We start from the raw sequence: 12,772 nt of genomic DNA, 5'->3' as shown, positions 1-12,772 counted from the left end.
CTGTTTGTTTGTTCTTTATTCATCCATCCATCCATCCGTCCATTAATCCAAAGAAATATTTTGGGGGTCCTATCCTGTGCCATGCCCTCTTCCAGGCTCTGAGAATTCAGCAGAGAACAAGACAGACATGATCCTTCCCCCTGTTATGCTCTAGTGAGGGAGTCAGAATAAACAAGTCAACAAATACATGCTCTAATATTTAAAGGAACTAATGACTCTCCTTCAAACCTGGTTTTGAAAAAACAAGGAAAGTAACAGGTCCTATAGGAATTATTAGTGCAAACAGCTACCTTGACATGTAGCTGACACATTAATGAGCATCTTTTTCTTGAACTGAACCCAATTTTGCTGAAATATTCCTTCCAGTTATTCTCCCATTTCAGAGCTTTCCTGAGAAAATGACATGTCTTTTTCAGGTACATGGATGAGGCTGAATTATTCCCACATACCTTTTTTTTTTTGGCCGTACCATGCGGCTTGCAGGATCTTAGTTCCCTGACCAGAGATCAAACCCAGGCCTCCAGCAGTGGAAGCACAGAGTCCTAACCACTGGACTGCCAGGCAATTCCCCACATACCTTTTTTTAAATAATTGAAATATATTTGACATAGAATATTATATAATTTCCACATATCTTTGAATATCAGCCGGTCCCAATTTGAGTTTTATTTAAAGTGGCTGCCGATATCTGGGGGAAAAAATGTTTTTTTTACAAAGAAATTATCTAGAAATAATTACACTGATGCATCATGCTCTTGCCTCCCCTACCCCTGGATCTTCACTTATAACTGAAGAAGAATATTTTATAGCAAGGCATATGTGAACCAGAGGCTCGATTCGTTTGAACTCAAATCGAGTTTCATCCACTGACATTTTAGTTTCTTAACTATTCTACTGCCTGCAGGGCATTCCACCAGAAGTGTAAGCCACATGGCAGGTTGATTTATGGTTCTGATTACTTTATGTGTTTTCCCTGGTCCCCGAAGGTGTGTGCATAATGATTTGCTCTCAGAGATCTTCGATCTGCTACAGTATCACTAGAAAATTCTTACCTCCATGTGCTCTTATACGCCTGTGCTAATTAGAAGCCAAATTATCATCCTGAAACAATCACTCCTCCTAGCACTCTTAACTTTCTTATGATTCAGTGCCCATTTTATTACACAGCTTAACAGACATTAAACGTCTTGGAATTTATGCCATTACAAACAATATGGATATTTATTTTGATAGTAAAATTATCAAAGAGGTTTGAAGACTCTTTGGAGTTTTCCAGCAATCTGAAATCCTAAAACTCTGACACTCAGATTGAAATATTTTCAATCTGTCAAAACCACTGGAATCTTAGAGGGGAACGTATGTTTTCCCTCCCGGAAGTTTGTCTCTGTGTGTTCTATCTCTGGTATCTTGCAAATAAAAGCATTAAGCTGAGAAGAGCTTACAAACACTTTCAGTGTTCCAAGGACCTTTTATGGAAAAGTGGTATTTCCCCCCAACAGAGAAAAGTAAAATGTGAAAGAATTTTTTTACTCAAAGTTTCCAAAGCACAAACATGCAAAAGTATAGCCTTGGGGAGAGTGGGGGTCAGAGTGGCCTGTGTCCCCTCAACTTCTAGCATAGACCCCCCCCAAAAATGTCTCAGGTGCCCCAGGGAAAAAGTAAGTGTAACTGCCCCAAATGTCCTAGACTCTGAACCATGATGGTGCATGAAACGAGTCGGAAAACGTGTGAGACCTTGACGCTTCTGTTAATTCTACCAGAGTAATAATGACAAGATTTCCAAGGACACAAACCAAGACCAAAGGCTGTGATCGCCATCTGGTGACCATATCAGCACACCCGAACTCCATTACCTGGGCATGCCCACCACCTCCCCCCAATCTTTTTTTTTTTTTTTTTTTTTAGTGTGCTGCCTGCAACCTGGTCTGATGATAAACAGGGAAATTCCTGTATTTCTTCTTTTGGAGGGATCATTTTTATTTAAGATACTGAGTCTCTATTTACTCTTATAACAGTTATTTTTAATTTAATGCACGTTTTTAAGTTTAAAAAGGGAGCTGCTTCTACGAAAAATGCTAAGAAATTATAGTGGGGCTAGCCAAGAGACATGGGAAAAATGGTGAAAGTGGTATATGAATGACTGAAGTTTAGGAACTCTCTTCGGGTGGGGTTGCCAGATAAAGTAAGGACACCCAGTTAAATTTGAATTTTAGAATTTCGTTTTAGTGTGTGTCCCAAATATTGCATGGGACACATTTGCACTGAAATATTATTCATTATCTGAAATCCTATTTTAAGTGAACATCCTTTTTTCCTCCCCTAAATCTGGCAACCTTACCTTAGGAGAACAAAGAAATTGCACCCAGAACTTCCCTGGTGGCACAGTGGTTAGGAATCCGCCTGCCAGTGCAGGGGACACGGGCCCGAGCCCTGGTCCAGGAAGATCCCACATGCCGTGGAACATCTAAGCCCGTGTGCCACAACTACTGAGACCTCGTGCCACAACTACTGAAGCCGGTGCGCCTAGAGCCCATGCTCTGCAACAAGAGAAGGCGCTGCAATAAGCCTATGCACCACAACAAAGACCCAACGCAGCCAAAAATAAATAAATAAATAAATAAAATTTATTTTTAAAAAAAGAAAAGAAATTACATCCTTCTCCTTGTCACTTCCGTTTTGATGTATCAAAACAAGCTAGTGGGGCTTCCCTGGTGGTGCAGTGGTTCACAGTCCGCCTGCCGATGCAGGGGACGCAGGTTCGTGCCCCGGTCCGGGAAGATCCCACATGCTGCGGAGCGGCTGGGCCCGTGGGCCATGACCACTGAGCCTGCACGTCCGGAGCCTGTGCTCCGCAACGGGAGAGGCCACAACAGTGAGAAGCCCGCGTACAGCAAAAAAAAAAAAAAAAAAACAAAAACAAGGTAGCTCTTGTCCTGTCTACGGATTGCGTGGCATTTATGCCCCAATAAACGTGTCCCTGTGGACTACTGAGGCCTGACATCTGAAAAATCACAGAGCAAAGGCCCACAGTGCACCTTGAGGTGGGGAAGTCCGGGCCACTCAGAACAAGCAGTCTGGCCACATCAAACCGAGAGGGAGGGTGTTCCCGGCCCAGCTCTCTTTCCCAACCTCTCAGGTACCTGCTCTGTGGAGGCCGAGGCCTGGCAGCTACTTTCGGGCCCTTACCAACGTTGCATTTGATGGAGAGCCTTCCGCACCCCACGTGTAGACCTAGACCCCTGGAGGGGGCCCGCCCTTGAGGGGGCTCTGAGCCATGGACTTAGAGGGTGCTCACAGCAGCCATAGATAGAGCCGGCCTGTGGTGCTCCCACCCACGATTCCTGTATTTCCTTTTTTTTTTTGTTTTTTTTGTGGTACACATGCCTCTCACTGTTGTGGCCTCTCCCATTGCGGAGCACAGGCTCCGGATGCGCAGGCTCGGCGGCCACGGCCCACAGACCCAGCCGCACCGCGGCATGTTGGATCTTCCCGGACCGGGGCACGAACCTGCGTCCCCTGCATCGGCAGGCGGACTCTCACCCACTGCGTCACCAGGGACTCCCCTGTATTTGCGCTTAATAACAACCACACTGGCGTTTAAGTGAGCCTGGCAAGGCTTACAAATGCACACATAAAGATTACCAACTACCTTCCCCAGAGACGGACGAGGGAAGCTGAAGCTAAAACACCCCGTGAGGGCTTCCCTGGTGGCGCAGTGGTTGAGAGTCCACCTGCCGATGCAGGGGAAACGGGTTCGTGCCCCGGTCCGGGAAGATCCCACATGCCGTGGAGCCGCTCTGCCCGTGAGCCATGGCCGCTGAGCCTGCACGACTGGAGCCTGTGCTCCGCAATGGGAGAGGCCACAACAGTGAGAGGCCCGCGTACTGCAAAAAAAACCAAAATAAACCCCAAACAAAAGAAAAAAAACACCGCGTGGGTAGTCAGAGGAGAGGACCGTCACAGCTCATCCCCCTGAGCCGTGTGCCAGGCATGATCTGATCACTTGTACACATGCTAACTTACTAAAATACTTCTAACAATCCTATCAGGTTGGGACTACCATCACCCTGCGTACAGACTGAACAAAAGGAAACAGAATATGGTGTCCTCCTTGTGTTCACAAAGCCCGTTAACTGGCAGAGGCAGGACTTGAAGGCCACAGTCCGGCTCCCGAGTCCATGCCATGCTTTACAGCCTCCAACTTCTCACACTCATTCCTAGAGCCACCTGGGAAGGAGGAACCAGGCAACTAAAGACTGGGTTTGCCACTATGGAGAACAGTATGGAGGTTCCTTAAAAAACTAAAAATAGAACTACCATATGACCCAGCAATCCCACTACTAGGCATATACCCTGAGAAAACCATAATTCAAAAAGAGACATGTACCAAAATGTTCATTGCAGCTCTATTCACAATAGCCCGGAGCTGGAAACAACCTAAGTGTCCATCATCGGATGAATGGATAAAGAAGATGTGGCACCTATATACAATGGAATATTACTCAGCCATAAAAAGAAACAAAACTGAGCTATTTGTAATGAGGTGGATAGACCTAGAGTCTGTCATACAGAGTGAAGTTAGTCAGAAAGAGAAAGACAAATACCGTATGCTAACACATATATACGGAATTTAAAAAAAAATGTCATGAAGAACCTAGGGGCAAAACGGGAATAAAGACACAGACCTACTTGAGAATGGACTTGAGGATATGGGGAGGGGGAAGGGTAAGCTGTGACAAAGCGAATGAGAGGCATGGACATATATACACTACCAAACGTAAGGTAGATAGATAGTGGGAAGCAGCCGCAGAGCACAGGGAGATCAGCTCGGTGCTTTGTGACCGCCTGGAGGGGTGGGATGGGGAGGGTGGGAGGGAGGGAGATGCATGAGGGAAGGGATGTGGGAACAGATGTATATGTATGACTGATTCACTTTGTTATAAAGCAGAAACTAATAAAAAAAAAAAAAAAGACTGGGTTTGAATCAGACTCCACGTCTGACCAGCCGCGTGATCCCGAGCAGGGGGCCTAACCTCTCTGAGTCTCAACCTGGCTCCCTTGCAAAATGGGCACATTAATGGGAACGTCAGCCTTCAGCAACGCTGTGACAAGTATCAGTGTAGCATGTGTGAACGGGCTTTGTAAACTCTGGAGTGTTCTGTGAGGTATAAACTACCCTCTATTCTCATTAGAGGGAATTCATTTCATAACCTGCTCCCGGCTCTTGAACTTTGCTGTGCATCCAGTCAGTGCTGGATGATCTGGAACCAACAGCTGGTCTATTTATGGCTGAAAACCCACAGGTCATAGGAAGACAGCAGCACCCGAGCCCCTGGGTGGCCACAAAGATAAGGTTCGTGTCTCGAGGACCGATGACATGGTGGTCACTGAAGGAACAGGCCCCCTCCTGCCCCTTCCACTAGTGACAACTGAAAACCTTGATTTCCCCAACACCCCGATCCAAGATCAACCCGACTCTGCCCAATGTTGGAGAAGTACCGGCGTGTCCTGCAGGCCTGGCTGGCCCCCTCTGACTGTGTGTTGCCTCTTTCCACAGATCAGTGCCCTACAGCAAGGCTACAACCAGGTGCTGTGCCAGACCCTGTCTGAGAGAAAATTAGAAATCACCTCCCTGAAGCACGAGGCCGAGAACTTAAGGAGGGAGGCCGCCATCACGTCAGGTGAGGCCCTTCTGCATTCAGGCCCCAGAGCTTCTGCCCTCCCCCTGCAGACCTCACCAGTCAACCAGCACACCTGTGCCCGTGACCTGGGTGCAGCCTCAGGGATCACCCGTGTCGGTGCATTAGAGTTCTCCCTCAGTGGAGGTTTCTTGCCACCCAGTTCCGAGGGCAGGGCCTGGTAAATATTTGAGAGAATGGTATCTCTTGGCTACAAGGTCTCCTGAGCACTGGCCCCACCAGGGAGAACACAGGTCGCCTTGTGGCTTGGGTGGTTGCACAAAGAAGCGTGAGTGCAAACTAGAGCGTGGACAAAATGGGGTCACTCCTTTAAGGCACCCATGGTCTCACCCATTTCAGCCGAGTGCACTTGGGCCCAAGGGAAACCATTTTCTAATTTGATCAGAGGTGGTTCCCTGATAAAGGGCCTGGGTTGGGAGAGGGGCAGCCAACGCACAGCTGTGGCTGAGCTTTGATTCCCTGGATTCCTTCATTGCTTCCACATGTTTCTTGAGCTCCTACTAGGTGTCAGGCCCCGTTCCAGGCTCTGGGGAGGGAGAGCCAAGCAAGACAGTCAGATTCCTGTACTCACAGATTTGGGAGGGGGTGACAGACAATAGAAGTAAATGGATGAATAAACAAGCCCACTTCAGAGAGCAGTGGTGCTGTGGAGAAAATAAACTGTGTGTCGTGGTGGCCAGCGCTTCAAGGGGGGAGGCCAAGGGGGACCAGCTTAGTGGGTGTGCAACCATGGAACTCAGGTGGGACTTGAACCCGTGGGCTGGGACTCGAACCCAGTCAGAACCCACTATCTTTTAATCGAGATCACTCATCTGGCCTCGGGACTTAATAAAGCTCAGGTTCTTTATGTCTCATCGCAGAAAGAATTCAGGGAGAGACAAAGTAAGAAGTGGATTTCTTTAGAGAGAAACACACTAGAGAAACACACTCCACAGACAGAGTGTGGGCCATCTCAGAAGGCTAGAGACCCCCAAATATGGGGCGGTTAGTTTTTATGGGCTGGGTAATTTTATAGGCTAATGAGTGGGAGGATTGGGACAACTCTAATATTTTGGGGAAGGGGCAGGGATTTCCAGGAATTGGGCCAACAACCACTTTTATTTATTTTTATTTTTTCTGTACGCGGGCCTCTCGCTGTTGTGGCCTCTCCCGTTGCGGAGCACAGGCTCTGGACGCGCAGGCTCAGCGGCCATGGCTCACGGGCCCAGCTGCTCCGTGGCATGTGGGATCTTCCCGGACCGGGGCACGAACCCGTGTCCCCTGCATCGGCAGGCGGACTCTCAACCACCGCGCCACCAGGGAAGCCCCACCACCCACTTTTTGACCTTTATGGTCAGCCTCGGAACAGTCCTGGTGCTGGTGCGTGTGTCATTTTGCTAATGTATTACAATAAGCCTGTAATGAGGCTCCAGTTCCCCAGGAAGTCGAATCTTACGCCCCCTTGGACCTAGCCGATTCTAACCAGTTTATGTTGTATCCTCCACGGCTATGTCCTTCTTTTAGAGAGGACCTGTTTCAGGTGGGCAAGGACAATCCAAGGGCAAGCGAGTCTGCGTGGAGTGAACAGGGGATTGTGGGGCTGGGCAGGGTCGGGGGTCTGGGTTTTTATTGCAAGGGTGTTGGGAATCCAGTGGAGTTTTTTAAGCAGAAACTGACATGTCTAGAGACCTGAAGAGGATGGGACCACTCACAGACGAGGGGAGGGAGAGAAGCAGGTGACAGGGCAGAGGCAGTGAGCCTCGGAGGGGCACATCACTCTGAAAGCAGCCAGCGCGTAGCAGGAAACATGCCCAAAGCTGTAGAAGCCAGGCATAGCATTGAGTCGCACGTGAATCCCCATCTCTGTATGAATCTGTGCTTTTCTTCTGCCTCACTCTGCAACTTAATGACACCCACACCCACCCCCTGCTGCCCCCAGGTCTCTGCTTATGCTCCTCCCTCACTTGGGATGTCCTCAGATATTTTCTGAGCACCTCCCCCAGGCTAGGTGCTGTTCTGGGCACCAGGAATGGAAGGATGAACTCGCTGGTCCTCACCTTCCTCCCATATGTCGGCCAGTGAAACCTCATCCAAGCATCGAGCCTGTCTCAGATCCCACCCTCTCCGATCAGGGAGTCGGACAGACCTGGGTTGTGATAACGCTTGAGATGGGCTGGACCCACTCAAAGTGTGGCAAGCCCCAGAGGAATTTCCAAGTAACTGAACTGTGTCCTGGAGGCAGAGCTCATTTTTAAACTGAAATTCTGGAGCATTTTGTGCTTTATTTCATAGACATTCTTGATTGATACCTACCACTAAAACTGGGCCTGATGTTCTTTCAAGAAAAGAACCGTAGGTGATAACCCAATACCACTGCATTTATGCACCCTTCTTCCCACTTTTATTCAAAATGATAGTACAATGCAAGAGGGAAGAGATATGGGGAGATATGTATATGCATAACTGATGCACTTGGTTATAAAGCAGAAACTAACACACCATTGTAAAGCAATTATACTCCAATAAAGATGTTAAAAAAATGATACTACAGTAATGGAGTAGTTACCTATTGCTGCATAACAAGTTACCCCAAAATGTAATGGATAAAACCCCAACCAATATTTATTATCTCACCCAGTATCTGTAGTTCAGGAATTTGAGCGGGCGGTGACTTAGTTCTCACGAGTTGCAGTCAAGATGTCGGCTGGGGCATCAGTCATGTCATCTAAAGCCTCGGAGGGAGCCGGAGGATCCCCCTTCCGAATGGCTGCTCATGAGGCTATTGGCTGGAGGCCTTAGTCCCTCAGCCCACATGCTTCTCTCTAGGGCTGCTTGAGTGTCCTCACGACACATCAGTTGGATTCCCCTGGAGTGAGTGATTCGAGAGAGAGCAAGAGGAGCCCACAGTGTCTTTTATGACACAGCCTGGGAGGAAACAGTCCGTCATTTCCACAGTATCATATTGGTTACCCATGGCAGCCCTATTCAGGGTGGGAGGGGCTACACAGGGCATGAATTCTAGGTGGTAGGGATCACTGGGGCCATTTTGGAAGCTGGCTGCTGAGAAAAATAATAGGCGCCCTGTAACAAACATAATTTAGCCACTTTGTGTTCTTGGGACATACCGCATCATTTGACCCTTACAATACCTCTGTGTGGGACAGACAGTGGGAGGTGAAATAACTTGTCCAACACCACCAAGCTAATAAGTGGTAGAGAGGGGTCCAAACTCAGAGGACTGTGAAACCAACCACCCCATCAATAGTGTCCAGCAGTGCCCTCTGCCACACGCCCGTCTCCTGGCCTCTGGAGAAGAATTCCTGGACCTTCCCTGTGCTGGGCCTTTGTTCCCCAGGCCCATGGTGTGGCCTCTCCTCCCAGCTTTGCCTGGCCTGTGCCCACAAGGGGCCCCCAAAGGTTTCTCCTCTCGCTGGTGCTGACTGCCCCTCATTCTCACTGAAGCCTCAAACCCTGTTCCGTGGACTTCGCTCTCATTCCCATTCCTTCTCTTGGGACCCTTGGAAAAAGCCTCCCCAATTGTAGGCAGGCAGCGGTGGTGGCCAGGACTTGGAAGGTCTTTTCCAAACATTGGCTGACAGCCACGGTGTTGCCAATAATCCTTCCTGCCTCTTTGACCTCCATGAGTCTTTTGTTTTGTTTTGGTTTGGTTCTTTTACAGAGATGGTGTCATCTTTGCAAAGAGACGTGTTAGTAAAGGATGGTCAAGTTCAACAACTACAACAGGAGGTGAATCAACTGAAAAGTGAGAACAAAGAAAAGGATCACCAGCTCGAAGCCCTCAGCTCCAGAGTGAGTGTCGGGTCATCAGCAAATTGTAGCTGCGAAAAGCAGACACAGTGGAGTCACATGACACACGGTGGTGAGATGAGGCCAGTGCCCAAGGACCCAGGGAGGGTAGCTGCTGGGCAGGTGGCCAACTTCTCTGAAGCCTTTCAAAGGACAGCGTGTATGTGGCTCAGAATAAGCATAATAGATTTTCAAATCAAGCAAACATTTTCTAACCCCTATTATAAATGAGTTTGTTTAATCCCAGCAACAAACACACCTATGAGCATATACTGCCATTGCAAAGTTTAATATTAAGCAGAATACGATCTCTCTGTGAGCAAGGATGACCACACGGCTGCATCGTGGTCCCAGCACCACTGGTTCTCATAATTGTCTTCAAAGCAGAACGTTTGAAGATCCAGATGCAAACACGCAGACTCTCATTTCTTCCTTAGACTTTAGTGTGTAGAATGTCTCTATGGAAGATGAACGTGGTAGTCAAGCAAAGAGCTTTTTCCATGTAACTGACTATTTGCAAATCTTGCCTTCAATGCTAACTTTAGAATCCTGACTCTATAGGATAAGATTTCTCAATATTTGTATGATGTGCCTGTTTCTGTGAGTCAAGGTAAAACCTCGAAGCTTTCATCTCAGGTGGCAACTCAGAGATTCCCAGAGGTAACCCGATAGCTAGGTCTGCATGGGGGTGCGGTGAGAACAGATCTTGAGGTTCCAAGGAAAAGGCAAAATAAGTAATACCTAGTACATAGTACCATACCCAGTTTGGAGCTGGTGAAAGGCACTGCACGAGCTTTGGGATCAGACAGACCAGGGTCCAATCCCAGAGCTTTCTTTCATTGTAACTTATTTGGCCTCCATTTCCCCATTTGTGAAATGGGGATGACAAAATCGTTTTCTGAGAAGTGGGAGGCTGGTTTTAGTTGTGCTCTTCTGCCTCTGCCCCGGGTTGGCTGCCTGGCCAAGCCCTCTGCATTCGTTTCTCCCAAGCAGAGTGTCTTCCCAGGCATGTGCTATAGCTGTTTAATGTGGTGTGTGTGTGTGTGTGTGTGTGTGTGTGTGTGTTGGGGACGGGAAGGGGATGCAGAGCTGGTGCTAAGTAGAAGGAATCTGCAAAGACAGCACCTGCTTGGCTCTTCTACCTCCTGAAGTGCATTTGGATGATTTATGTCCCCGTTTCCCCTTCCTTGTTGCCCTCGGAATGAGGTCCCTTCTCCTCTAGACTGTGCTGGCCAGTAGCACAAGGGCTCGTCACCACCAAGGGTTCTGCTCTTGTGAACATTTGAGATGCCTTTTTTTTTTAATGACATACATCATGTGTGTTAATTTTAGAAAAATAAGTAGATGACATTGAGAAGAAAAAATAAAAAGAGAGGAGAGGAAATGCAACCTTGAGAAATCAGTGTTAATATTTTCATGTCTGTTTTTCCAGTCTTGTTTCTATATATTGCCTAGAAATCAATCAATCAATCATTTTATAGTGAATTTATTCTATGCACATTTTTAAAACTTTTAAATACTTACTATTTTCCTGTGCTAATAAATCAACGCTCTTATCATTCGTCTTAAAATCTACATACTTTCTCCTGGATGTACCCAGTGTTATAAAGTGGTCTGCTGTTCTAAACAACACTTGGGTTGTTTCCTCTTTTTTTTTTTTCTTCCACTGTTATGGACAATTCTGTGAAGAGCATCCTTGAAACTACAGATTTACTTATTTCTCCAGTCACTGTCCTTAAGGTACATTCCTAAAGTGGGAATTGCTGGGTCAAAAGAAGGCACATCCATCCTTATGCCCTTAATGCCTGTTGCCGAGCCGCCTTCGGCAAAGACAGCTCCGTTTACCCCTCCACACCAGTCGGGGCAGTTGTGTCTTTGAGACTCAACCTGCACAAAAGCCGTAAGATGGACCCGAGCTCACTGGCTCGGCCCTCTCCACCCTCACCGGTCACAGCGTGAAAACATCCCAATTCCTGCACCCTAAGTACCCAGACTCTGCAAAGCTGGATTTCCCCTGCAGTGAAGTTTGCTAACTTTGAAGAGGAATTTAGATGCTCTATTCCTCAGAACTCATGAGAGGGGTGAACTGGGAATGACTGCAGGATCCCGTGCTCCCATCACACAAATGGTCTTACCTCTCAGAATTCAAAGGTGTGATTGGGTTATACAGCAGGAAACACTCCGGGGCGTGAACACAGGTACTTGGGACACCCAGCAAAGCCCCCGTGGCCTTGTCCTTTTTCTCCACAGTGCTCAGTGCTGAAAGAAGAGTTACAGAAGGAAGATGCCCAGAAGGAGAAGTGGGAAGCCCAAGAGAAAGAGTTAAAACTCTGCAAAACCGTGCGTTGAACCTCCTGACCCCTAGGTGTCCACTGAAAGCCTAGATTGTGACCTTGAGTGTTTTGGAGGGGTTCCTTGGCCCATTAGCTAGCACAAGCTCTGGGGCTTTCTGGGTGTTTGTCTGTTAATGTAGTCTCCTAATTCCTTGATTTGCTAGCCTCAAAGAGATGGGTGAAAAGACCATGGAAAACACACTCTCCCCAGATTTTCTGGGCAGTTGGCTCAAGGCCCCTCATCAGGTTTCCCCTGGGGAAAGGGATGGGAGGTGGCCACCATATGCTGCTAGAAATTCACCGTGGTCCCTACCCCTGGACTTGTGATGCCCAGACTTTCATGATCCACTGTCACAAGTTTTAGCACAGCCCTGAGCACTGTTATTAACACAACTCTTCTTGAAGTATTTTTGCTTAAATACATTCAATTTTACAACAATTCATAAAAACAAAATAAAAAGCAAATGTATCACTGGCCTTGTATGGAAGGTGAACATAAAAATCAATACAGTGAAAAGATGACCACTCAATGTAAATGTTCACCCCCTGTACCGGCCCGAACCCTCGTGCACATCACCAGGCATACGTTTTCCATCCGTTGGGAAGGACGGTGCCTGGAACGGGGGGAGGAGACGTGTGTTCTTCTCTCTGTCAGGAGCACACTTCTCTGCCTCAAATGAGAAAAAAGAAAAATGTCATTGTTCTTTTCTTCCAAACTGTGCCCATTGTGTCTTCCAAACAGCCCTTATTTAGATTGAATTCAAAAATGTGCCCCAAGGAAAGAGATTCTAATGAGTGGATAGGTATCTTGTACTGTTTAATCCAGGATCCATGCTGATCTTCAAAAGAAACTCAAATTTTCCCTCACCCAGCCCTTTCATTGCATCCGTTGAAAGAAAGTCTACTTTGCCTCAAAGATGTGGAATTGTCCCCCAAGGGAAGGAATGAAGCGAA

At 47.6% G+C, this 12,772-nt stretch overlaps 1 protein-coding gene across 1 annotated transcript in view; it reads left to right on the top strand.

Moving 5' to 3' along the window:
* The window catches only part of LOC308609789 (forkhead-associated domain-containing protein 1-like), a 101,146-nt gene that overhangs the window by 56,852 nt on the left and 31,522 nt on the right, over positions 1–12,772 (top strand). The window contains exons 6-8 of the mRNA XM_081259091.1: positions 5,558–5,681; positions 9,358–9,488; positions 11,736–11,825. Coding sequence (XP_081115217.1) covers positions 5,558–5,681; positions 9,358–9,488; positions 11,736–11,825 — 345 coding nt within the window. The remainder of the gene's footprint in view (positions 1–5,557; positions 5,682–9,357; positions 9,489–11,735; positions 11,826–12,772) is intronic.

The sequence above is a fragment of the Mesoplodon bidens genome (genome assembly GCF_964165515.1).
Source record: "Mesoplodon bidens genome assembly, contig: HAP1_SCAFFOLD_103, whole genome shotgun sequence".
Classification (NCBI taxonomy): domain Eukaryota; kingdom Metazoa; phylum Chordata; class Mammalia; order Artiodactyla; family Ziphiidae; genus Mesoplodon; species Mesoplodon bidens.
Note: the sequence above shows the minus strand (reverse complement) of the source record. Positions and strands in the feature narration are given on the sequence as shown.